Raw genomic sequence first — 25,700 nt, forward strand, 5'->3', positions numbered from 1 at the left:
AGCTCTGGTTTGCAGTTGGGACAAGCTGTTGATTGTAAAGAAGTGGATGTAGACAACAAGAAGGTATTTTTTTTTTTTTTGCTTTGGGGGTGTTTTGCACCATCCCTTTTTTTTTTTTTTTTTTTGTTTTTTACACATCACTTTTCTTCTAGGAAGCAGTAATGACTGATAATCAGGTCAAGGTCTCTATTTCACCTGATGGAGTGGGTACCGAAGGAACTGACGTAGAAAATATTTCTAAGGAGACAGACAAAATCAAGGTATCATTTTATATTTTTAAAAAATTATTTTGTTCCTTATGTTAAAGGTAATCTGTCATATGACTCATGCTGCTCAAAACAGTCAGCATGAATTGCATTCTAGCTTGACGATTGTATCCAGGTTTACTTTTTCTTTGCAGTGTTTCAAAGCTTCACAGAAAATATACCATATTTTTTTGATTATAAGACACTTTTTTGTTTGAAAAATGGGGGTGCATTTTATAATCCAGATATAGCTTAGCGGGTGGTGTATCTGGGTCACAGGAGGCATGGTTTCTGCTGAAGGAAGTGAGCGAGTGCAACGTTGGGCAGTGCTGCAGGTAGGAGGGGGGGGTGTCGGGCGCACGAGGTTGGTGCCATTGATTTTCAGGCAGTCAAAGGAATGGTGTTAAGGAAAATGTCTGCAGAGGCAGTGCTCTCACAGATTGAGTTATCTGCTCTCTGCTGCCATTTTCATTAAGCCCGTCACTTCCACTGGTGGGCGATTAATGTCGCACGCCTCATGCCGGCGACATGCCCCATGCTTGAGCCTGCAGCGTTGTGCCCCCGCTAACTTCCTTCAGCAGGGACCCTGCCTCCTGTGACGTCGCTCCATTGCGCCCCCCTCTCTCCTTGGTAAGCTACATTGACTATAAAATGGACATTGAGATTATAAGACAGTCCCCAAAAATATATATTTTATTTAAATTTGGGGTTCATTTTATAATCTGGTGCAGCTTAAAACCCTCAAAAATAGAATTATTCTTACCGTTAATTCAGTTTCTAGGAACCTTCCATGACAGCATATGGAGGTTGTCTCCACACCCTAATGGGGACAGGAAGCACAAAGAGGTTAAAAGCCCCTCAACAAAACAAAGCACTGGCAGTGTGCAGAGCTGTGGAGTTGGAGTCTGTATAAAACTGGACCGACTGACTCCTAGAATATATAATGAATTGGATAAATTTGTTTAATATAGAAAGAACATATCTATATTCAATCATAATTAAAAGCCTGATGTTCACATTGTACTATTGGCCATGACTAATTAGCCGTACTTTACTAGGTGTTTCGAGAGTCTTCAGAAATCCAAGTGATACAGACCTTTGAATCCTTAGATGCTGTAGCACAAGCTATTACTGATTTTGAAGAGAGCACAACATCAAATTTCATTGTTTTAGAAAAACAAAAAAACTTTGGAGATGAAGGTATGTGTTTTAAACTAAAATTACATAATTTATTAAATGAATTGTGTTAGTATGATGTTTGACGTTCATTTATGCACATTGCATATTTTTATTTTATGTAAACATAGTAAAGTTACTTAATTTTTAGGTTGTGTGGGTGGAAACACCTTTGCTATTTTCTTTTTATTTTTTTTTTTCCCTTTCTTTCAAAAACCATAACTTATTTATTTTTATTTTTCCATCAATATAGCCAAATGAGGGCTTGCAGGACGAGTTGTAGTTTTGAATGACATCATTTATTTAACCATATAGTGTACAGAAAAACGTTAAATTTCCAAGTACGGTTAAATTGCCCAAAAAAGTCAATTTCACAACTTTTTTTTTTATTATAAAAATCTGTCTACAATCTTCACTATATGGTAAAACTGATGTGACTGTATGATGCCTCAGGTCGGTACGTGTTCGTAGATACCAAACGTTTACTTTATGTAAGTGGTGGTAAAAATACCAAAGTTTTTAACACAATCACAACCAAGGATGTATATATACGTCCTTGGCCATGTCCCGCCCCCTCACGCTCTCAGATGGCATCATCACCCACATCTCAGCTGATCTGATCAGCTAACATGTGTAGCTAACAGCACCGATCTGATCAGCGATCGGATTTGTGCTGTTAATCCTTTGGATCGTGTTGGCAATCACTGTCGGGGATCGCACCGTTCCCCATAGGCTGTTACCTCGACCAACTGGGGTCCTGTGATCTCCCCGGATGCTGTCTGCAATAGCTTCCTGCCAGCAAAGTCTGAGTGACGTTGCCGCCAGAAAAGGATCATTTCTCTTGTGTACAGACGTGCAGTAGCTAATCTGAACATAAGAGAAGCGATCGTAGTCTGCAACGCTGAGGTCCCCTAGGGGCCAGTGTAACAAAGAAAAAATCAAATTTTTTTACAGATATGAAAAAAAATAATAATTTCAAATGCCCCCCTTTTGCCCCATTGAAAATAAATATTAAATACACATTTTGGTCAGAAATGCCCGATCTATCAAAGTATAAAATCAATTCATCAGATCTGTAAACTGCGGAGCGGAAAAAAAAACGCCTAAACTTCCAGGGTTTTTTTTTGGTCACTTCAACATTGCAATACAATGCAATAATGGGCGATCAAAACATCGGATGTACTCAAAAATGGTATCGTTAGAAGCGTCAGCTCAAGCCGCAAAAAATAAGCAATCACCCTCATCCTGAAAAATGAGAACGCTACGGGTCACCGAAATTGGCGCAAAAGTGTAATTATTTTTCTTTAAAAACTTCATTTTTTTTCCACCACTTACATAACAGTAAAAGCAGGGGCGTGACGGGACCCGGATGTACAGGGGCCCGCCCAGCGCCCGCCGATCCCAGCTCCTGTTTAATTTTTTTTTCCCAGCCAAGACATTTTCCAAGTTTGCGTTCCGACACTCCGTATTTTTGAGGATGCGTTTTCACTGCAAAGCGGATCCTCAGAAAGAATGAACAATTATTTTTGCGCTTTTGAGGATGTGTTTTCCATTGCCCACATTGTAGTATGGGCTCAAAAAAAGCACATCCTGAATAGCGCACTGGTGTGAATGGTGATGTGTTTTTTTTTTTGTTTTTTTTTTTTTAGAAAAGCACATCTGTTTTGCGGATCCTCAAAAAAACGCAGCGCAAATGCAGCATGTGAATGTAGCCTTCGATTGCGCTGTCCTTGTTTGACGTCTTGATCTAAGGGGTTAAGAGGTGTGGGTTTATCTCCTATGCACCCACAACTGTTAGCTACACATATCAGCTGATCAGATCAGCCAGTATGTGCAGGGAATGATGTGAGCCAGCATAAAAGGGAGGGAGGCAACCTAGTATGTACCCAGTACGTCACAGGTCGTAGAGGTGTTAACAGAATATCTCCTTGGGTGTTTCATGTGTTTTGTGACTAGTTCCCATTGTTTCTTTTATTGTTACTACTGATCAGACTTGTGGAGGTTCAGGTTCTGGTGGCTCAGCTTGACTTCTTACGCACCTTTCGCATCAGCGTTTTGAGCCTTTTACGGCAGATCTGGCAGCTTTGTCGCATAATGGGTCACTTGTGGCAAGCCCCATTCATTCCCTATAGGACTTGCGGTTTTGCCGGGTCCGGCACTTGCAGCAATTAAAAACGCTGCTAGCGTTTTTGTTTTTAACTTGCCGCAAGTGCCGGATTTGCCGTATCTGGCAAAACTGCAATTGCCGCACCCGACCACAAGTCCCATAGGGAATGAATGGGGCTTGCCGCAAGTGACCTGTAATGCGGCAAGGCTGCCAGATCTGCTGCAAAAGGCTCAAAACGCTGATGTGAAATCAGCCTTACAAAGTTCTGTTCTGCAACCAAATTTGACCTGAACCTCATTGAAAGTCACTGATTGGGTCGTTCGGCTCTTTGCCCACACAAAGCCTGCCATAAGCGAAACACGGGGGGAGGGAGGGCAAGGCTTTGTAATTTTTTTATTTTTTTTTGGTACACACTACATCCGATCACTCTTATTTTACCCTCAAAGCAGCAGATCAAACACTGCAATTGGCTCGCACTGAGTGTACCCGCAGCAAGCGATGCCCACTCCTGTGATTTGCATACTTAAAGCACCGGAACTCTGAACACAGTACCAAACACAGACTTCCCCAAACTTTTCTAACACCAAACTATAAAAGTCCAGTTCACTCATCCCTAATTGTTCCCATTTCAAATTTCTCACTTTTTCAGATTAACTTGGTGCCAGTAGGCACGTGTATCCTTTTGAGAAGTAGCTGTTTTTTTCTTTTTTTTCTTTAAGTATATTTCTCAGTGTCAGCCTTGTAGATGGCAGAGCGTGGTTACTTGTCTCCCAATGACTGATTTTCCAGTAAGTTCACAAACTTATCCATATAAATGTTTTAAAACTTGTATTGTTTTAGCTTTTAGACCTTCTTCTAAAATCTCAATACATTGGCACGGTCCACGAGTTAAAAATGTGTCTCTACTTGAATATACCGGAGTACCTTTTGGCATTGCTGGAAGAAAAGTGTTATGCTGCCATCTTGGAAAGGATTTGGCTCTTCCACAAAAAAAGCGATATGTCCAGGCGACACATCAAAAACAGGTACAATTAAATTTGTATTATAAAGTAGTTCAACTTATTATATTGGCTCTTTACTAATCCTGATGATATACTGGTTAAAATTTCAGAGTGCACCTAGTTAGCAATATCCTAAATCTATCTGTTATATAGATATTATTGCACATTGTGCATCATAGGTGTGCGGGTTTCATAACACGGTCATGGAAATAAGACATTACAAATCTTGTCCTATAACTCCAGTACAAGTACCTGCCTTGTTACATAAATACTGTATCAATCCAAACTTCCTTTATAGTTATTGCCTCAGAACTAAACTTAGTATGTAAAAGCTGTATCTTAACCAAGCGCAATAACTAAATATCCTACCACAACAAAATTCTGAAAACATACAGAAGTCAGCTCCCCACTTCCATGAGTGCACGCATCATGCTGTGAGGCATGTTCCAGATGCAAATAGATATGTCTTTCCGCAACAAAACATCAGATTTTTTAAATCCTTTTTTGCTTGATGGATTGTGACTGAATTGTTGTAATTCAGCTCATGGCTTAAAGTTTTTTAGATTTTAATGGATCTACAATGCTGGATTTATCGTTATTTACAGCCCAATATTGTTCCCAAAATAAGTCTAATAGACAGATTACCAAGGTTCAGTTCTCAGAATAGGGAACAAAGTTCATTACCTAATTTCCTTCACAGAAGTTACCCTGATACAAAAAAAAATGGTGTACCCAAAAATGAGGTTAGGCCATAATTACGCTAGCATAAGCATTCACAGCTCATGAATATAGTGTTAGATCCATGGTCTGTGCAAATATGCAGCACCAAGGTGTGTGTTCTCATTTTATTATATATATTTTAGTATAATATATACAAATTTTTTTGACTTTCGATATAGATGTCTTCATTAGATTTTATATTTATGTACTAAAATAGATTATGTAATAAAAATGTAAATATAGTGTTACAATTTTATAGATGTATGTCTTTTTTAATGACTAAAAATGTTTAAAACACTACACACATATATTTGCCAGTCAACTTCCTATGAACGAGAAGAACCCTGACAGTCTGTCCAAAATCACTGAGAACTATGCATTGTCACGTGGTGGCTGTGTTTGTACCACAGTTGTGTGCGCTCCTGTACTGTGCAGATGCATATGACTAGGCCTGGATGAATGGACACAACACTCACCAGACCTTACCCAGATGCAGTTTCTTTTTTGGAGTTATCAAAGATTAGAGGTTGTCCAGTACCATAACTTTTTTTTTTTTGTTCAGAAATCTTGCTATTATGTGCCTCTCCATTATTTTATTTTAGCAATATTATCTTTTGATCATGCTCTAACAATACATCCTCATTGCTGATAAATCTCTGATGGGGTTAATTGACATCTTCCTCCCCTGACTTTCTGCTTCTATTACTACAATTTCCATCATGCATTGCACTGGCCTGTGAGGCAACTCACTCAAAACTCCACCGAAACCACTCCTTCCCGTATCTTCATCCTGCTGCATCTTAGTCCTGCTTCACATGTCTATGTATCCAGTACGTGTGGTGTCCATTTTCACAAGTTCTGGAGACACGTTCACACGCATACGAATTAAAATCAATGAGGATCTTCATAGCTGTATATTTTTACAGACCATGTCCCTGTTAACCATGCACGTGTCCATGTGATCCACACGGAGACAAGTCAGTTTTTTTTGCAACTAGCACAGATGACACACCGCACACAAATGTGATCCGTGTGACATCTGTCTGACACATAACGTAACAAATACATGATAAAGAAATGAATGGTTTGTGTAAAAGATGTGCAGAGATAGATAAATGATGATGTATAGAGATGTTCTGCTGTAGGAGGCCATCTGACATCCTATGGGCCTAATTTTGCTTAATTCTGTATAGAGTATCACATGCACAGCTACCCACGCTTATAGTCACACCAGTCCTACTCCGTGGATTATGGTACAGTGGCATAATCTATGGTAGCTAGACCCCTCTAGTCTTCATTTCAGGTGAATTAACAGCTTGGCGTTACCTTTATTTTTCATGTGTAAGCAGTGGTGCGGCCATTTTTCCAAAGTCTCCCAGGAGCAGTTTTTTACACATGACAAAGCCAGGCTTCATGTTCCTCAAACTAGTATGAGCAACCTGTGTGGCCTAAATATATTTGCGTCGCTGCCGGGTCCGTGGAGTCTTCTCGCGTCGCTGCCGGGTCCGTGGAGTCTTCTCGCGTCGCTGCCGGGTCCGTGGAGTCTTCTCGCGTCGCTGCCGGGTCCGTGGAGTCTTCTCGCGTCACTGCCGGGTCCGTGGAGTCTTCTCGCGTCACTGCCGGGTCTGTGGAGTCTTCTCGCGTCGCTGCCGGGTCCGTGGAGTCTTCTCGCGTCGCTGCCGGGTCCGTGGAGTCTTCTCGCGTCGCTGCCGGGTCCGTGGAGTCTTCTCGCGTCGCTGCCGGGTCCGTGGAGTCTTCTCGCGTCGCTGCCGGGTCCGTGGAGTCTTCTCGCGTCGCTGCCGGGTCCGTGGAGTCTTCTCGCGTCGCTGCCGGGTCCGTGGAGTCTTCTCGCGTCGCTGCCGGGTCCGTGGAGTCTTCTCGCGTCGCTGCCGGGTCCAGGTGGCAGAACCTTCCCAGATGACCATTTAAAGGGAACCTGTCAGGTCGTTTTTTACTCCCTAACCTATCACTACCTGTCCCTGCACCTTCCTTTTTCACAGCCAATATAGGGCAGTTTTAGGTCAGACGAAGATGGTTAGGGATGTGCTAGGAAGGTGCAGGGGACAGGTAGTGATAGGTTAGGGGGTAAAAACGACCTGACAGGTTCCTGTTAATAACCTTAGTGATGGCAGCTGAGGCTGTAAGAGCAGGGATGTCTGCACATGGTGTTCATACTCCATACTAAATAAATCAAGATGTTTTGATAGTTTCATTTTTTGCCAAATTTACATACTAGCAAGATGTCTATCATTCCACCACTTTTCTTCTTGGGTCTCATTCACAGTGATCTTTTTTGATCCGTTTTGTTTTGTTTTTTTTCCTCCTTGGAAAACTGCACCAAAAACGGATCAGTCACTGCGTCTGCCAGCAAAGTGAATGTGATTTTCAATTTGCCGTGCAGACGTCAGCGTTGTTGACTGCTGTATTAGTGGCGCAGAAAGTGCATCCACAAAATGAGCGTCAATTACTGCTCCATTTTTCTGCTGCGCTTTCTTCATTATACATAAAAAAAAAAAAAAAAAAAAAAAAAAAAAACAACAACACAGATTGGTATTCACACAGTCCCTTTGATGTTTTTTTTTTTTTTATTTTATTTTTTTTTTTTTACTGCACTTTCCACGCGACAAACGTTCAGTGGACCTGGCCATGTGACTGTCAGGTGACCTGTTACTGTGCAAAACCTGGAAACAACTCATCGCTGGACACCGGACATTGGGGAAGGTAATAAAGTGTCTGCCTGTGTCCTCCCTGCCCTTTATGGATTAGTACTGCATTTTTGCTTTGAAAAAGCAAAAGTGCAGCATTAATAAAATGGAGCAAAAAAGCAACACAGACGCATGATGCATTTGATGCTTTTTTTCCAAAAATGATCTGTTTTTTGATGCAGAAACTGCACCAAAAACGGAGCACAAACGCTCTGTTTGAACTAATTCAAGGTTGCGTTTTGTATTTAACTACAACTCTCTAAAATGAACATTGTTAATATCACATTGTTAATATCACAAAATTAAAAAAAAAAATGGTACCAGGTGTCATCTTGTCTTGATTATTTTTTTTTTATTCTTATTTTTTCTTTCTCAAATTAGCTGTGAAACATGACAACTCCTTAATGTGATTCGTCTCTACAGATTTTGATATAAAGATGTTTTGGGCTCCTCTTAGTCTTTCGACTTACAAGACAAACTTTCCATTCAACTTCCTGCTTTGACATTGTAGAGCAAGAGCGAACCTGTCCACCCGCAATACTATGGCTACAACATACTTTAGAACAAATGACGTTTTAATCAACGCTTCATCTGTGGGCTTAGTCTCCTATATCAATGGCACACATTTGTAGAATGATTGAACTCTTGCTAGCCGGGTTGTTTTTTTAATTGAAAAAAACAATAAAACATGATGATCATCAGATTGTGCCGGAATAATGTTAATACATACATACACCACAGCAAAAATATGGAATCAGGGCAAAATGCTCCAGATCATAAACTCAATTTAGATAATCAGACTCCAAATTAAAACTACACCTTTATAAACAGATAACAGAATTATTAATGTATACTGACCACATAGTACACTTCAAAGTTCATAAATACTACACACCATGTCCAGAATAATACATGCCGACCCCTCATATACTCAGTACATTTGATATATAACATTAAACCTTTATAAATGATAAACAAGACACACAATCTGAACTTGCATCGTAGTTAAGTCTTCTTTGTCTCTGGTTCCGGATGGCAATATGTCTGACGTCCATGTTATGACCTGGTGTGCGGTGGGCAAGCTGTTCAATTACAGTGGAAACACCATTCACTCAGTCAAATCTGCTTGTCCTACATCTTCCTGCCCTCTTCCTACAAAGTTTCTTTGAGATGACCACACTACAATCAGCACAGTACATCAGATTGCACTACAATCAATTATGGATCCACTTAATATGAAGATGATATATAAAAAGGTAATGACATTTATAAGCATACTATTACTGTTTGTTATTTAAAGGTAAGCTGTCATCATGATTTCTAATGCTATTTACAGACCTGCAGGTTTGATGTGCAGTCAAATTGCGTTACAAGTCATGTGTTACCCATAATGCATCTACACATTAGCCTATTTACATCTATTACATACTGAAAATGTACTGCTCTAGATAAACATCCTATATGGGTACTTCCGTGTACGGTTTTAAAATTTATGCTTTTAGTTTATGTAACATTTATCATGGTTTTTCCAAAAATTATGAATTCACCCCCCCCCCTTTCCTCCTCCCTGAAGAATGCCTTACCTCCTAGTGGCCACCAACAATAACAAAAGGTCATGTATTCCCCCAATGTCACATGAGAGAATTTGGATATTTTGTCTTTGAAAATATTTTGGTTTTAATCTTTGTAAAATTTCCATGCTCTTCCTGCAGACTGGTGATCATGGTTACATAAAATGTAGAAAGCTAATCCAGGCCACTAAAAAAATGGATTGTCCTGCCAAAATATATGTATATCATATCATAAGATATCCGGATTTTCAGGTATGTAACAAAGTTGATGTGTAACCTCCTCCCAATAAACAAATTTTACATTGTGTTTTAATTAATTCCTTGCACCACATTTATAATTTGACATATTTGTGGCTGAGTGTGTCTTGTTTTCTCAAAGCTTTATTTTTTATAGTTACAATTTTGAGCCACATTTTAGTCCATTTATCTTTTTTTTTTTAATGCTGAGCACTGCTTGATGCCTCAACTATTAGTTTCTAATATGTGAATGTTCCTTTTAACTTTTTTATAAAATGGCTTAGTTTCACAAAATAGTCAAGAGAAAGGAAACTACATCTATGTATTTTTCTTTTTTTTTTTGTTTTTTTAGATCACAAGAAACACAGCTTGGCACAAAAGAATGGCATCTAAAAAAATGAATCAAGAGATTACAAAAGACAACAAAGTTTTACACTGTTATGTTGTTCAGTTTCCAAAACTGTCAGAGCATAGAAACCACCCTATAGCTGGAGAGGTAATGGATTGTGTTTCAAAACATGTTGACAATTGGAGGTTAGATCACCGATTCAACCCACCTTTATCAAAAAATGTCCATATTGTCTTTAAAAACTTTTTATATCATAATATGGATTATTATTCATAACTATCTAATGGGTGGTTCCCTTTCACCAATTTGGTCGCCATTTACTATAGTACCTGTGTTAAACAATATCTACAGTGCTAGAGCGGATGAGCTGTGTGATTGGCTGCCGTGTTCTTCATGTAATTCTACATCTGTCATTCTTTCTACATTGCACATAATTATCCTTTTAGATTTATTTGGCTTCCAAATAAAGTATATTAAATGGACATACTTATAATGTGCCAACACAAGTGGCCCTCATAAGTCTACCTCTTGCTAAAAAATTCATATCACTTAATGGATCACTTTATTGTGCTTTAATAAAGCAAACTGGACATTTTAAGTCGCTTCACGTGCCTACCTCAACCGCCACAGTGTGACTGTGTATAATATACATGTATATATGTGTCTCTATCTCTATCCTGACTGCGCATGCATGACGCTCAGTCTGGCTCCAGACAGAAGCAGGCATGGACCCTTTACAGGTAAGAGGAGTGTATGGCACTGGAGATCGCGGTATGCGTAGACACAACGCATACTGCGATCTCTGGCGCCATACTGACATACTTACCTGACCGGGAGGAGCGTTGCCACGGTGCCTCTCTTCTGGCCGGAGACCGGGGGCAGGAGTGAGGTGTTGGATTGGTGCATGCGCATAGCGCTATCCAGCACCATTTTACTGAAGACACATTTGCAGTGTTCAGCAAAATGGCGCCGGACAGCGCTGTGCTCCGGTGCCGCACTCCTCCCCCGGCCTGCGGCAGAACAGGACGCTGCAGCGCTGGAGCACAGGGAAGAAAGGTGAATATAAGTGTGTTTTTTTTTTTTTTTTTTGTGTACAGCGTGAAAGGGATGAGGGGGCCACACATACCGGGATTGGGGTGTGAGGGGGGCCACGCATACCGGGATTGGGGGATGAGGGGTGCCACGCATACCGGGATAGGATGGTGGAGACAGGAGGGGGGCAGCACATACCAGCATGGGAGACCATATACCAATAAAAATGCTCGCCACCCGGGCGTAGAAGGGTTCAATTGTTAGTACTGTATATATTATATTATTGTGGCGGTTGAGGTAGGCACGTGAAGCGACTTAAAATGTCCAGTTTGCTTTATTAAAGCACCATAAAGTGATCCCCAAACAATAAAAAATAAAAAGGGTTTCTTTGCAGTAAGACAGGATACACAGTCCTAACAATGGCATTTCAAGGTTAAAGCAGCACACAAAAAAACATGGAGCATGACACCGCGGAATTCTTACCTCTACAAATACAGATAATGAATTTCACTTGGAGTTTGTCCACCATATCACACCCCAGGCTGTGGATTTGTGAGTAGTCAGACCCAACCATCTCTGACTGCTCAGTAACCTATCTGACACTTTCTAGCTAGCTTAAATCAGATGATAACCATCTGATCCATATCTTCCATCTGTATGTAAGTTAATATGAGATTTTGTTGTGTTTACTTTAATTCTGGATTCGATATAAAGTTTGTTTTTTATATGACTGATAAAAAAAATGTTGTAATTATTTTTTAGGTAGCTAATATCCGTGAAAAAATCGACCCAAGAGTTGTGGACAAAATTTTGGAGCTTTACCAGAGTGGTATTCGTAAAAAAAGAGATATCAAAAAACTCGTGGAGCATTTTGTCGTTCAAGAGCTCTTCACAGGGCTTGATCTTCCACAATCCTCAAGACGAAGATATTATCCCACGTTGAAGGACATCACAAATATAATGGGTCGAACTTCTAAAGGGACCACTACCTCTGTGTTTGACCAAAGCAAGGTATTGGATTTGGTTTCTAAGTGGCAACAAGAAGATAATAGAGCCAGCATTTATTGTCGTCCTCATTCTGTAAAGGGGGAAGACCAAGATGAGCAAAAATTTCTTTTGTGCTATCAAAGACACTGGCAAAAAAGACTCCTTTCAACCTATGGTAATAGTATTACACTGCTTGATGCCACTTACAGGACAACAAGATATGCACTACCTTTATATTTTCTTTGTGTACGCACAAATGTGTGCTATACTGTGGTAGCTGCTTTTGTGGTTCAACAGGAACGGACTGAATATATCATAGAAGCTTTGAAAATGATTAAGGACTGGAATCCAACTTGGAACCCATCTTGTTTCATGCTTGACTTTTGCTTAGAAGAAATAAATGCCATCGCACAAGTATTTGCAGGTAATTTTAAGATAAAAAAAACTTTATAAAAGGTTATCTTTTAACATCCCAAGCATTTGTCACTAACATTATTTACACAAGACCTTACACTTATCACTCTAATCCCTACATTTTTATATAAATATTTTTTTTTGCTTCCCGTAGTATTTGGATTGAGAAGAGTGTTACAGTCCTTGAAAGATGCGTGTGGATGCACTCACTTTTCAGCAACATCCATCACTAATGGAACAGGAGGCAGGGCTGCAGTTACTTTATGTAGTTTATTGTATCTGAGGACATCCAGGATCCATGTTGATAGAAGCTGCGGGAGAGGCCAGTACTGTGCCATCTTTTGTTTTTATAGCTTCTAACTGTGAAACATTACTTCTTCAGGGACCAGACATACAAGTCAGTGACATCAGCACTAGTCCACAGGTTCTATCACCACCCTCAAACAAACTATTATCACAGGATGTTTCTAGTGTCACTGATTGCTTTTATCTACGCTCCTTTTGACTTCATTTGAGGGTGGTGACAGAAGCAGATTGTTGGTGCTGTTCTCACCTCTGACACCTTCCTTCACCCAAGATGCAGGACTAGAGATGGGCGAGCCTTTGGAAGCTCGATGTCACATGTTGTCTGCTCCGCAGTCCACGTGAATTGCTCCACGCGTGACACTCTAATTCGGTTCGTCGAACTTGCACTATTCGATGAACAGTTCGCCGAGCTTCTGAATCCCATTGAAAACAAAAGGAGGCAAAATCAAGGGTCTACAAAACACATTATAATGGGCACAAAAGCTGCCAAACACAGCTCAAATTTGGGACAGACACAAGGAAAAGTGCCATCTATTTTCCAGAGTTAAAATTTTCATCATTATGCATGCATGGAAAAGGCCTGGCCCAGTATTTCAAGCTTCAGATGTAGGCATGGTGCTCAGCCCTGCTAAATACAGGAAACAGACAAGGAAACCCCCAAAACGAGTCTCCACATTTCAAAAAATTAGGGCCAGGTACCACCAAAATGGCATCAAGTGGCCCACAATAAAATTTGGAGAATGGCAATATCAATGCAGCATACTGAAAAGTAAATTGTCTACTCAGAGCAGTCCACTACTGGGGTGGAAAAGTCCTTGGAGATCTATGACTTCATCTTGATGAAAGTTAGGTGGTCTACACTTTCAGGGGACAGTCGGATGTGCTTATCCGTCAGGATGTCGCCAGCAGCGCTGAAGACATGTTCTGAAAAAATGCTTGCTGCCGGACATGACAAAACCTCCAAGGCATGACTGGCAAGCTCAGGACATTCTTCCATTTTTTTGAAGCCCAAAATGCAAAAGGGTCCAACTTCTCCCTTCCTGCCAATGGCATGGATATTGAACTCTAGATACTCCTGCACCATCCTCTCCAATCGTTCACTACGTGTCAAAATTGTACTCATTTATACTGGTGGATAGGCTGGTTGAAAAAATTGGTGAAACGTTTCCAAGAAATTGCTGACACAAACATTAGCAGAAGCAATGTATGGTGACGACTCAACGTCCCCCCGGTTTGTTAGTGTAGATTTGTCATGCGTACGGTGTCCCTCAGTACTGTGTTGGGGAAAATCAGTCCTAAGATTGTATACAAGCAGCTTTTTTTTTTTTTTTTGGCTACTCCAGCATGCGTCCCTGTCCAGGGCAGGAAGTATCTGTCTAAACTTACTGTTGAACCGCGGATCCAACAGTGTCGCAAGCCATTATTTGTCGTTAATTCAAATCCTAACAATACGGGCATCATATTGCAGATAGTGCAGCAAGAAGGCGCTCATGTGTCTGTGTACATGAGGCTCAAGTCCTTGTGTTGCGGAGAGAGAACATTTCCACTTGCTTCCTCCGTTCTCTCCCGCCAACCTGGGACAACAGAAAGGGAAATCATTTCTTCCTTATCTCCTGACTGTTCTGTGCCCAACACCTCTTCATCCTCATCTTCCTCCATTTGTTCCTCAGCTCCTGCATCTTCACCACCAGTTTGTCTGGTACCATTAGCTCCTCTGTCGCTCTACTCCACCTTGACATGCCACCTGGCTGTGTGACTAGAGTCCGGACCTTTTGAGATCTTCATCCCCTTTCCACGTCCTCCTATTCTTGCTCCTCCTCTTCCTGTGGTACCACCACCTCATCCTGTAGATTTTTCCAAGTTTTCTCCAGCATGTAGATGAGTGGAACAGTGATGTTGATGACTGCATCGTCAGTGCTAACCATCTTGGTAGCCATTTCGAAACTGTGAAGGAGGGTGCAGAGGTCCTTGTTCTGTGCCCACTCTGGAACATTCATTTGCACCACATTCAGCTTGCTTTGAGTCACTATACGCATCTTTACTATGCCAGGGCTTGTCGCTGCTGCCACAGTCGCTGCAACATGTGCAGAGTGGAATTGCACTGTGTTGGCATATTGCATATGAAACGGTTAACCGGTTGTCCAAAAGACCTCTGTAGCGATGCTAGTAGATGAGCCGTGGGGTGAGAATGGCGGAAGTGAGCACACAGCGACCGTGCCTTGTGAAGCAGCTCATCCAGGCCGGCATAGTGGCGTAGGAATTGCTGGACAAGGTTGAGGATGTGAGCAAGGCATGAGTGTAGAGCCACCACCAGGTTTGCACACTGCCTTCCCTGGCTCCAGGTTTAGCAAAGACATCCATTGGTCAAACTCGGCTTGCATAGCTGTCTACAACTCTTCAGCTGTGTGACTTGCATCTCCAAGGCATTTTAATTTAAACACTGCCTAATGGCGGAGAGCCCTGGCAGTGCAGTACAGAGTTGGGGGGAAGGGGGGAGTTGAACTGTTACAACATTAAGGAAGAAGTCGAGGGTGCAGCTGGAGGCCCTAGAGGAGTTGGATGAGGCAGAAGCATTGGATGAAGAGGTGCAGGCAGAAGTTTGTCCCAAGTCTTGAAATCCACAAGACTTGGAGTAGCCCCATCCCCCGCCTGGCCTCGCAGCCACCAGAGTCACCCAGTGGCCAGTGAGGGAGATGTAACGCCCCTGGCCATATTTGCTCGTCCAGGTGTCAGTAGTGATATGCACCCTGTCAGTGTTTCTCAAGGTACAAGTAATGTCTGCGACATGCTAATGTATCGCAGGCACAGCTTTCTTTGAAAAGTAGTGGCGATTGGGAAACTGATAATAGGTGTCTGCAACGGCCATCAGCTTGCAGCAACCATCTATATCCACCAGCATTTCCGTGGCCAACAAATGGGAGATGGTCAACTTCAAACGGGATGTGTTGAATAAAATAATCTTTTCAATGACCACACCTGCGGGACTGAGGGCTGGCTGCTGTACTGACAGAGGGTGGATTAGGATGTACCCGACAAACTGCTGCACTGTGAAGGAGGTGCAGGCTGAGATGTTCTGGTGGGTTTACAAACAAGTGGTGTGCTCGGTGTCTGTAATCAGTCCAGAGAAACAGTTGTGGCTGAGGATGCAGCGCTTGTCGGGCTTGCAGCCCTCAGTCTCTGTGGGAACATGCTACTGACTCGCCCCCTGGGCCTTGGGGCACTCGGATCCGGGCAATAGGGGGAACGATGGGAGTAGTAGTGGCAACCCGGTTCCGTGGCTCAGGGTGGTCAGGCCAATGGTAGTCTGCTACGTTCTGCTGATAATGTCCGACTACGCCACCCGTGGATTTGCGGTCATTAGGAACCGCCGCTGCAGGGCAGACCGCTGGGGCTGATGATATATGCAGCTGGGATGGTGTGACTCCCCACGGGAAGAGTGCGGCCCCAGGGCAGTATAATGGATGGTGGGAGCAATGGTAGTGAGAGTCCCGGTGCCGATAGTGCTGGAGGAGCAAGGAGCACACAGACAACAAGTTGCAGTCCAGGGTCTTTACTAAAATAGGTAAACTGACCCATAAACAGTCCCAGCTAGGAGGGGACCTGGATGTCTGAGAGCAACGGGGAAATTGGCCCTGGTCAGGGTGAGGTTGTAGGCCTACCGTGCTTTCTGCGCTCCTTCTGGCTATCTCCTCGTTATAGGGTAACAGCCCACGCTTCCGAGCTTTCCGTGTATTCTCGCCTGTATGGCCTGCGACGTGGGTTCCTTTCTGCTCCCAGCCTTGTACGGCTTTACTGGTCCCTTCGGTTGTGGCAGGGCCTCCAGGCTTCTTAGGCCAAGGAATATACAGTCCCTTGCGGACTGGTTCTCTGCTGGAGGATGTAGAATCCTCCCAGCCTCAGACACCAAAGTCTGGTAAAGTCAGTCTCTTATCTGCCAAGACAGGCTTGCTTCGCCTCTTGTCTCTGGCTTGTGGCTCTCCTCCTGCCACACTTCCTCTTAGGTGCAGTGCAACTGTCTGTCCCTGCTCTGCTCTGGGACAAGTCTCAGTGCTGAGACAGGCCATCAAGTTCTCCCTAACCCTGCCCCCAGTACCAGCTTTTATAGGGGCAGCCAGCTCTCCCTACTGGCCTGAGACAGGAGGCATTGCATGCTAATGTTCCCCTGACTAGAGAACCTCCCCCTTGCTCTCAGACACAGCTTTAATTACACTTGTGGCATCCAGGCCAGGGTGACACACTACCTAACCTCCTTTTCAGCAGCAGAAGGGAAGGAAGGGAGACACAGATCCATTACTAGTGGGTAGGCGGAGCCCCACAGGATAGTTCACCTCAGATTAGAAAAAAGTGATGACCGGCCCCTTCAGCTTAGGCTCCTCCTACTCCCATGTCCTTCAGTCTAAAATTTGAGGTCGCAGAGGATAGTCGCTGCCTTGGCAGCTCCTCAGAAAAAAAATTTCTTTTATCATTTCCGGAGACCTGGACCCCCCGTGGTCTAGAGGTCTCAGGGGGTCTCGGCGCTGCTGGGACCCCTGACCCTCCCCTGGCAGATCTGCGTACCCCCTAAGGAGGTCCCCGCAGAAGCCTGCCGGCCCCGGGGGATACAGGGCTCTCCCTGGCGGAGACGCACACCGCTTCTGTGGGGTCCCTGCACGCTCCGCCGTGGGGGGGAGCAAAGGGCCACGGCGCCACATATCCCTGGGGGTCCCTGTGGCGCTCAGCTGGGTAAGTGCTCTCAAGGTCTGAGTGCTTCAGCGGCTGCGGCGGCAGCCACTGTTACAAGTGGTGACTGCTGTTTTGTCCTTGCAGGAAGGATATCACCGCTGCATACGGCGTTTGTGTAACTCTCTGCTAGCAGGGGAGCAGGGACGGAGGAGCCGCGGACTCCGTTAGTATGCGGCGTGGGGCGTGGCTTCGCGCCTCTCTGCTGCCTGTCATCTTAGTCTCAGGCAGGAAGCGTGCGCTGGAGCTGACCCAGCCCCTTCTTCTTCCGGGTCCTTCTGAAGGCGTCCATACTTCGTGCAGCGCCTCCTGCTCCCTGCTCTCTACACCACCAGACACCGGGAAGAGCAGTCACCGCGGCCAGCTGGTGAGTCACTTCTGCCTTTTAAGGCAGAAGATTCCTTTTTCTCACTATTGCAGCGCAGAGCACCTTACTGCTGGCCTGTTAAGGCAGACAGGGTGTGCTATATCCGGCGCTGCTACCTCTGCTGAGGAGGCTCTGGGACTCGCACATCTCTGTCCTTTTAAGTCAAAGGTGTATTGCGTGGTCAGCAGCGCTAACCCCTTCTGAACGGGGTCTGGCCTCATCAGGGCAGTTAACCCTTTCTGGATGTGCATGCTTCTGGGATCAGAGGGTGAATCACCCTAGTCTGTTAGGTTAACTTTTGCTCTGCAGGCAGCTGGGGTAGCTCTTCTCCCTCTAAGGAGGAGCTTTAACCCTTCAGTGCTTGGTGATTTTCTGTGTAGGAACAGGCTGTGGTAGCGGAATCACACATCCTCGGTTACTGTACCCATTGTAAGGGGTTATTACCGCCTTATCTGCGACGCTCGCAACTGTGTGGGGGCATGTCGTATCAGGGACTAGGGGGCGCGGACCTCTCCCCCGGTCCGCTTCAGGATCGGTCACGCGTATCTGATGCGCCGGGGTCTTCGACGGCATCAGGTTCGACACTGGTCGTGGGTCTCAGTGATGTTAAAGTGGAGGCGCTCACACGCTCCATTGACAGTCTATCTGACCTCCTGGGTCATTGGGTATCAGCTAAGTCCCAACCGACGTCACGAGGCAAGAAGCGCCACAGGCCTGTGGTGGCGCTGTCTCCTCCGCGCAGTGTCGGAGGCTTCGGAATCACCGACAAACTCTGCTGGTGAGATCTCAGATTCTGATGAAGAGGATCGGCAGGGTCGCTCTGCTTCTCTTTCGGGCCGCGTGGACTCTTTTATTGGGGCTATGCGGGAGGCGTTACAGCTGTCTGAAGAGGTGACGAGGCTCCCTGGCAAGTCGGCCCGGCTGTATCAGGAGTCGCGTCGGGCTCGTTCGACGCTGCCGGCGCACGATGAACTTAACGAGGCGGTGGAGAAGGAACTCCTGTGTCCGGATAAACGCTTCCAGGAGATGCGGTTTTTTGATGCCCCGTATCCCTGCTCCACGGAGACTATCGCTAATTGGGTTCCCTCTCCTGAAGTGGACGTACCATTGTCTCAGCTGAGCAAATCTTCTTTGCTTCCTGTTTAAAGGGAAGGCGAGTCTACAGGAACCTTTGGACAGAAGGACAGAGTTAGCGGCGAAGTCCATCTACGAGGCCGCGGGTCATGGATTCCGAGCGGCCTTGGGGGCCATGTGGGCTGGTGAGGCTTCTCTGCGGTGGTTGGATCAGCTGCGGACGGCGTGGCAAGATGGGACTCCGCTGTCTGAGGTGGAAAGGCTCTTCCAGCTGTTGGAAGAGGCGGCCCGATATGGCAGGGACGCAGTGCGGGATACTACTTCGGTTCTGTCCAGGGCTCAATCCTCGGCCATCACAGTCAGGAGAGCACTGTGGCTTAAACAGTGGACTGGAGACGCAGTATCCAAACAAGGTTTGTGGAGTCTGACGTACAAGGGCGGTCAGCTTTTTGGTTCGGACCTCACGGAGCTGATGGCCAAGGACAAGGATACGGCTTTGCCGCAGCGGAAAGCAGCGGCTTCTACATCTGGCAAGTCAAGTGCCGGTAGTGGTTGTCGGTACTTTCGGCCCAGGGGACGGTTCGGTCAGCCCTCTTGGAGATCGGGTCGTCCCTCGTCTTCCAGAAAGACAACCCAGAAATACAGTACACCCTGGAAACATTTCCGTCAGGACAAACGGGAGGTTGACAAAAAGCACGCTAAGGCGGACTGACGCCAGGAACCCACTCGAGGGCTCTCGGGTGGGAGGTCATCTGCTACAATTTGGGTCGGTTTGGGCGTCCCACGTATCGGACACCTGGGTGACGCGGGTTATGTCGGCAGGCTATTTCATAGTTTCATTCTCGACCCCCGGACAGGTTTCGTCAGTCTCACATCCCGTCCAAGCCCAAGCTGACTGCTGCGGGAGGTCGACTCTCTTCTGCAGCAGGGTGTGGTGGTTCCGGTTCCGCCGGAGGACCGGGGAAGGGGGTTTTACTCCAACCTTTTTGTGGTCCCCAAAAAGGAGGACAAGTTTCGCCCCATTCTGGACCTCAAAGAATTGAATTTTCATGTTCGTACCCGGAAATTCCGTATGGAGTCTCTTCGCTCTGTCGTGGCGGCCCTGTCACAGTACTATTTCTTGGTGTCAATCGACATCCGCAACGCCTATTTGCATGTCCCTATCGGCAGGGCTCACCAGCGCTTCCTGCGTTTCGCCATAGGTCAGGCCCATTACCAGTTTGTGGCCCTACCATTCGGGTTGGCCTCGGCGCCCAGGGTTTTTATAAAGATTCTGGCGCCGCTCATGGCGCTCCATCGAAGGCAAGGAGTTACGATTCTCCCCTACCTGGACGACCTGTTAATTGTGTCGCCCACAGCGGAGGTGGCGGTGACAGCTCGCGATCTCTCCCTTCAGCACCTGGAGGACTTCGGGTGGCTGGTCAATTGGAAGAAGTCGTCATTGGAGTCGTCGCAGTCAATCCTGTTCTTGGGGATGCTTTTCGACACGGTATGGGCAGTGGTGTCCCTGCCTCCGGACAAACAAGCGAACCTTCGTCACAATGTCCAGGCTATGAGGTTGGCGATGGCAATGTCCCTTCGGAAGTGTATGCGCCTTCTGGGTCTGATGGTGGCGGCAATGGAAGCGGTACCGTTTGCACAATTTCATTCCTGGGGTCTCCAAAATCTTATTCTGACCCGTTGGGATCGATTGGCGGCTTCGCTGGATCGCTGTCGGTATCTCCCGCAGGGTGCGAGAGTCTCTTGGATGGTGGTTACGTCCGGAGGCTTTATCCCTGGGGAAATCCTTCCTCCTCCCACGGTGGTCGGTCATTACCACCGATGCCAGCCTGACTGGCTGGGGGGGGTTTGGAACGATCTCTGGGTTCAGGGGGTCTGGTCGTCAGAGGAGTCGTCTCTGCCTATCAACATCCTGGAGTTGAGAGCAATATTTCTCTGCCTCCGACATTGGACAGTCCCTTTGAGCGGTCTGCCGGTCCGGATTCAGACGGACAATGCGACAGCTGTCGCGTATATCAACCATCAGGGAGGGACGAGGAGTTCCAGACTCATGATGGAGGTCTCTCGGATCCTGGTATGGGCAGAGTCCAGGGTTCCAGCCATCTCCGCGATTCACATCCCAGGAGTGCTGAATATCACGGCGGACTTCCTCAGTCGCGAGCAGGTGGATCCCGGAGAATGGAGTCTTCATCCGGAAGTTTTTGCACTGCTGTGCTCCCGCTGGGGGACTCCCCAAGTGGACTTGATGGCATCCAGGCTGAACGCCAGGATTCCGACGTTCACGTCCAGGTACAGGGACCCGGAGGCTGTGGCGGTAGATACTCTAGTAGCCCCGTGGGACCATTTCGAGCTGATCTACATGTTTCCGCCGGTATCCTTGCTTCCTCTGGTGATCCGGCAGATCAAACTCGAACGAATTTTGGCGATTTTGGTGGCGCCGGATTGGCCGCGGAGGGCGTGGTATTTAATGCTGGTCTCTTCTGGCGGCGCCTCCGTTTCCACTGCCTCTTCGCCCGGACCTGTTAACCCAAGGGCCCATTCGCCATCCGGACCTGAAGTCACTTCGTTTGACGGCGTGGCACTTGAGACCGAGATCTTGACCCGTCGGGGGTTTTCGGCCGAGGTCATTGCCACCTTGCGGGCGGCCAGAGGTCCAGCTACGACTAGCATTTATCACAGAACTTGGGAGGCCTTCTATTCGTGGTGTTCTGGATCGTCAAGGAACCCGAGGGTTTTTTCCATTCCCAACGTCTTGGCTTTTCTGCAATGTGGTTTGGCCAAGGGTCTGGCGGTTGGTACCTTGCGGGGTCAGGTATTTGCACTATCCGTGCTTTTTCGGAAGGCTATTGCCTCGCGCAGGGATGTGCATTCGTTTTTTCGTGGGGTTGCACGTCAGTTTCCGCCTCGGAGGGCGTTTGTGGCTCCTTGGCGGCTCAATCTAGTCTTGGGGGCTCTTCAGCATGGACCGTTTGAGCCTATGGATTCAGCTACGCTTTACTTGCTTTCTTGGAAGGTGGCCTTCCTGGTGGAGGTCACCTCTTTGAGAAGGGTTTCTGAGTTGGCGGCACTGTCTTGCTCGCCCCCTTTTCTGGAGTTCCACTCAGATCACGTGGTGCTTCGTACCCATTGCGATTTTCTGCCTAAAGTGGTGTCGCGTTTCCACGTCAATCAGGACATTGTGTTGCCCTCCCTCTGTCCGAAACCGAAGAGTCCAAAGGAGCGGGCCTTGCACGCGTTGGATTTGGTGCGGACGTTGAAGTTCTATCTTACAATCACGCAAGGGTTTCGGAAGTCGGACACTCTTTTTGTGATTCCTGCTGGTCGTCGGCGTGGTGTGCGGGCTTCCAAGGATACTATAGCTCGGTGGATACGTTCGGCTATCCTGGAGGCGTACCAGCTCAAGGGCGAGCCTTGTCTGGTTAAGGTTCGAGCTCATTCCACGAGAGCTGTTGGTTCGTCGTGGGCTTTTCGTCAGGGGGCCTCGGCAGCGCAGCTCTGCCGGGCGGCTACCTGGCGCTCCGTTCACACTTTTACTAAATTTGATAAAGTGGACGTGAGTGCTTCCGCCGATGCGGCCTTGGGACGGAGGGTCCTGCAGGCGGCGGTTTTAGGTTATCTCTTTATCTCGTTTTCGGCTCTTGTTGCGCGCTTGCCTAAGTTGTTGGGGTGTTGGCGATTCTGCCACGGTTTCCCACCCTTGAGTTCTGGACTGCTTTGGGACGTCCCCCTAGTAATGGATCTGTGTCTCCCTTCCTTCCCTTCTGCTGCTGAAAGACGGATTTTGGTAAGACCTTACCTGTAAAATCCTTTTCAGCGAAGGAAGGAAGGGAGACACAGCACCCTCCCATGGCAGAAGTGTATTATTGTTTTCCAGATGCGGCGCGACTCCTCTCTGATGGCGGTCATCTGGGCTGGGGTCGGCGATCTAGGGCTCTGTTCCAGCATTGCCAGCTCATCGCAGTTGTCAGGTCCAGTGAGTAGTGCCTGGGACTGTGTGTTTTTTCTGTTATATGCATAACCTGTTCTCTCGCATTTCTGAATTTTCGGAGGGGGTTGTGTTGTTCCGCTGGTGTTGTCTGCTCTTCCTTAGCTTGTGTACGGACTGAAGGACATGGGAGTAGGAGGAGTCTAAGCTGGAGGGGCCGGTCGTCACTTTTTTCTAATCTGAGGTGAACTATCCTGTGGAGCTCCGCCTACCCACTAGTAATGGATCTGTGTCCCTCTTCCTTCCTTCGCTGAAAAGGATTTTACAGGTAAGTTCTTACCAAAATCTGTCTTTTTTCCTCCTCTGCTGAGCTGGTCAGCTGCGTTACTCTGGGCTCATTCCAAGTCAGATCTAAAACCTCATCATCCGCTCTGTTGTCCAACTCCTCGCCATGAGTCGCCCTCCTACACTTGCTGCTCTGAACGTACAGTGCGGGTTTTCCTCAGGTATCTGACTCTCATCATCGCCATCAACTCTACCCCGGGGGGTTAACGTCTGGCAACCAGGGTTTTGATTTCTGCTAGAACCTAATTTCCTCTATCTCCAGAGAAAGATTGCAAAAGATTTTGGGCATCGGTTCAGATGCTTTCCTCCTCTGGAGTATGTTTGGAGCAGACCTCTGATGCCCATGGAATATAATGTGTGAACATCTCAGCAGAAGCCGTCATCTGTGTTTCCCCAGTCATTTGTGCGGTTGGAGACTTGTGAGTGTGACACATGGGTAATTGGGGCGCCACCTCTGAGGACTGTACTGTTTGATGATGGGGTGGAGGAACAGGACAGGCCACTTGATGCAGTGGTTTCCATTAACTGTAGCAAAAGCTCTTTCTGGGCCTCATCCACAACTCGTATTTCTCTGCTGCTGGCAAACAGAGACTGGAGTAGGCCATCCAGTAACAGAAGTTGTCACTTCGCTTGGGATACGACGATAAGCCAATGTTTGGTTACTACTGCTTTCAGTAATATTACCAGTAGCACCTACCCCCACATACACCTCCAACACCAAGACTAGTTCCCCTTTACAATAAACTTTTTCCCCTTCCCCTTTCCACCACGACCTCCGGATTAGGGATGGGCAAACTGTTTGGGTTCGTGACCGGGGTTGCGGCGATAAAGTAAGCCAATAGTTAATAATGTTAATATACTTACCGGGTGCGCATTCTCTCTTCCTGGTGTGACGCATCGCTCCGTCACTTCCAGGCCGCACCTTATCATCTTGGTGTATGTAATTGGCTGTGGCAAGTCACGTGACTATTCTCCCTGGAATTGACACAGCGTCGCGGCACAGCTGAACGGGATAACGCGGACATGGTAAGTATAATCAGCCTGATTATTAGCCATTAACTTGCTTTAACACTGCAACCCCAGTCACGAACCCAGGTAAAAACCACAAGTTCACCCATCCCTACTCAGGATTTCCCACTCGGCTTTTCTGCACACAGATTTGGTAAGCACTTGTTTGAGGCCAAATTCAACCTTTTTAGGGGAAACTGATGGATATGGCAATCGCTTCCTGAATGCAAAAAAAACCGCAGCTTTGGCAACACACACAGGTTTAGGAATTACACTTGTTCTCGGCACAAAATGCTAAAAAGCGATGGAGTACTAGCTATCTAATTGTGTAACGCGGATGGAGCTGTACGGAGTGCAGCAGCAATGTGTCTAACCAGTAACACTGAAAATGGTGGCGACTGCAAATGTCTGCTTCTTATATCCCTACAGACGTGATTTTGGTATCTAAAGAAACAGCCATAAAATGACACAAGCCCTTGTGTCTTCAACTTATGGATGTTTTATTCGCCCTGATTGGCGGCTGACCTGCAACATGCACACAGAAAATGCCGTGCAAGAGAAAAAAAATAGTCTGACACTACTGTTCCCACACCCCTCCTCTCAACAAACACATGCAAACACATCCCACCCGCTATCCTACCCGTTATCCTACACAGTCAGAAGGTAGAAGAAAAGCATCACTTAAACGCAGTAATGCTTTTTTTAATCCGATCACTCACTGAGCAAACCTTTGTTCGCTGACTTTTTTGGAAATTGGTCTTGTCTGACCAACCCAAACTGAATCGGCCATGTTCTTGCCGAATCTGAAATGGGCAAACACGTTCGAGCAAAGTTCACTCATCACTATCCAGGATGTCTTGTGACGGCTGAGAGTCAAGACTCCTATAGTAAATAACTGCAGCCCCTCCTCCTGATAGCATTGTGTTCCAGTACAGGTGAGGGATGATGAAGAAATGTAATTGCAACCCTGGTCTCCTGTGACATCCTGTTCTTTGACAAGACAAAGTGAAGGAATTCCCTCTCTCCCCTCGCCGCCACCCCCCCCCCTCCTCAACCCCAAAAAAGGGGGGGTTAGCTAGATAAGTATAAGTGTTTTGTTAGTTTAGAGTAAAGGTAGTTACATTGATAATGGTTTAAAAATAGATATTTTGAAATGAAATGTTGGGTACTGGCCCACACATTTTTAAGCAAATCTTCATTATTGTGGTGCTCTGGACCTTTTTTGGTCATGCATAGGTTAGAACGGTTATCCACTACTTGGAGACCGTTTCAGCACTGTCTCTCCTGGAGCTCTTGTAACATTGCTTGCAGGGAGGTATTGTGTGACATATCCAGTGTCCACTGCTGTTACTTCAGGTTTCTGATTTCTTAGGAGGGGTGAGTGAAGCGGTTGCTAATTGAACACATTGGAT

The 25,700-nt window shown here is 46.1% G+C and overlaps 1 protein-coding gene and 1 long non-coding RNA gene across 3 annotated transcripts in view; one reads left to right on the forward strand and one right to left on the reverse strand.

Moving 5' to 3' along the window:
• Positions 1-675: 675 nt before the first annotated feature.
• LOC141182764 (uncharacterized) overlaps positions 676-25,700 on the reverse strand; it is a 30,851-nt gene continuing 5,826 nt past the window's right edge. Inside the window, exon 3 of the long non-coding RNA XR_012257968.1 lies at positions 676-1,065. This is a non-coding gene — a long non-coding RNA (uncharacterized lncRNA). The remainder of the gene's footprint in view (positions 1,066-25,700) is intronic.
• LOC141182763 (uncharacterized) overlaps positions 4,417-25,700 on the forward strand; it is a 28,243-nt gene continuing 6,959 nt past the window's right edge. The window contains exons 1-6 of one of the 2 annotated variants that reach the window (XM_073660867.1): positions 4,502-4,553; positions 7,885-7,970; positions 8,336-9,210; positions 9,667-9,777; positions 10,115-10,258; positions 11,906-12,554. In XM_073660867.1, coding sequence (XP_073516968.1) covers positions 9,175-9,210; positions 9,667-9,777; positions 10,115-10,258; positions 11,906-12,554 — 940 coding nt within the window. In that variant the 5' untranslated portion in view covers positions 4,502-4,553; positions 7,885-7,970; positions 8,336-9,174. Of the gene's footprint in view, positions 4,554-7,884; positions 7,971-8,335; positions 9,211-9,666; positions 9,778-10,114; positions 10,259-11,905; positions 12,555-25,700 lie in introns of both variants that reach the window. The other variant, XM_073660868.1, reaches the window with a different exon arrangement.

Source organism: Phyllobates terribilis, unplaced genomic scaffold (genome assembly GCF_046119375.1).
Source record: "Phyllobates terribilis strain yellow unplaced genomic scaffold, ASM4611937v1 Scaffold_36__1_contigs__length_13169755, whole genome shotgun sequence".
Classification (NCBI taxonomy): Eukaryota; Metazoa; Chordata; class Amphibia; order Anura; family Dendrobatidae; genus Phyllobates; species Phyllobates terribilis.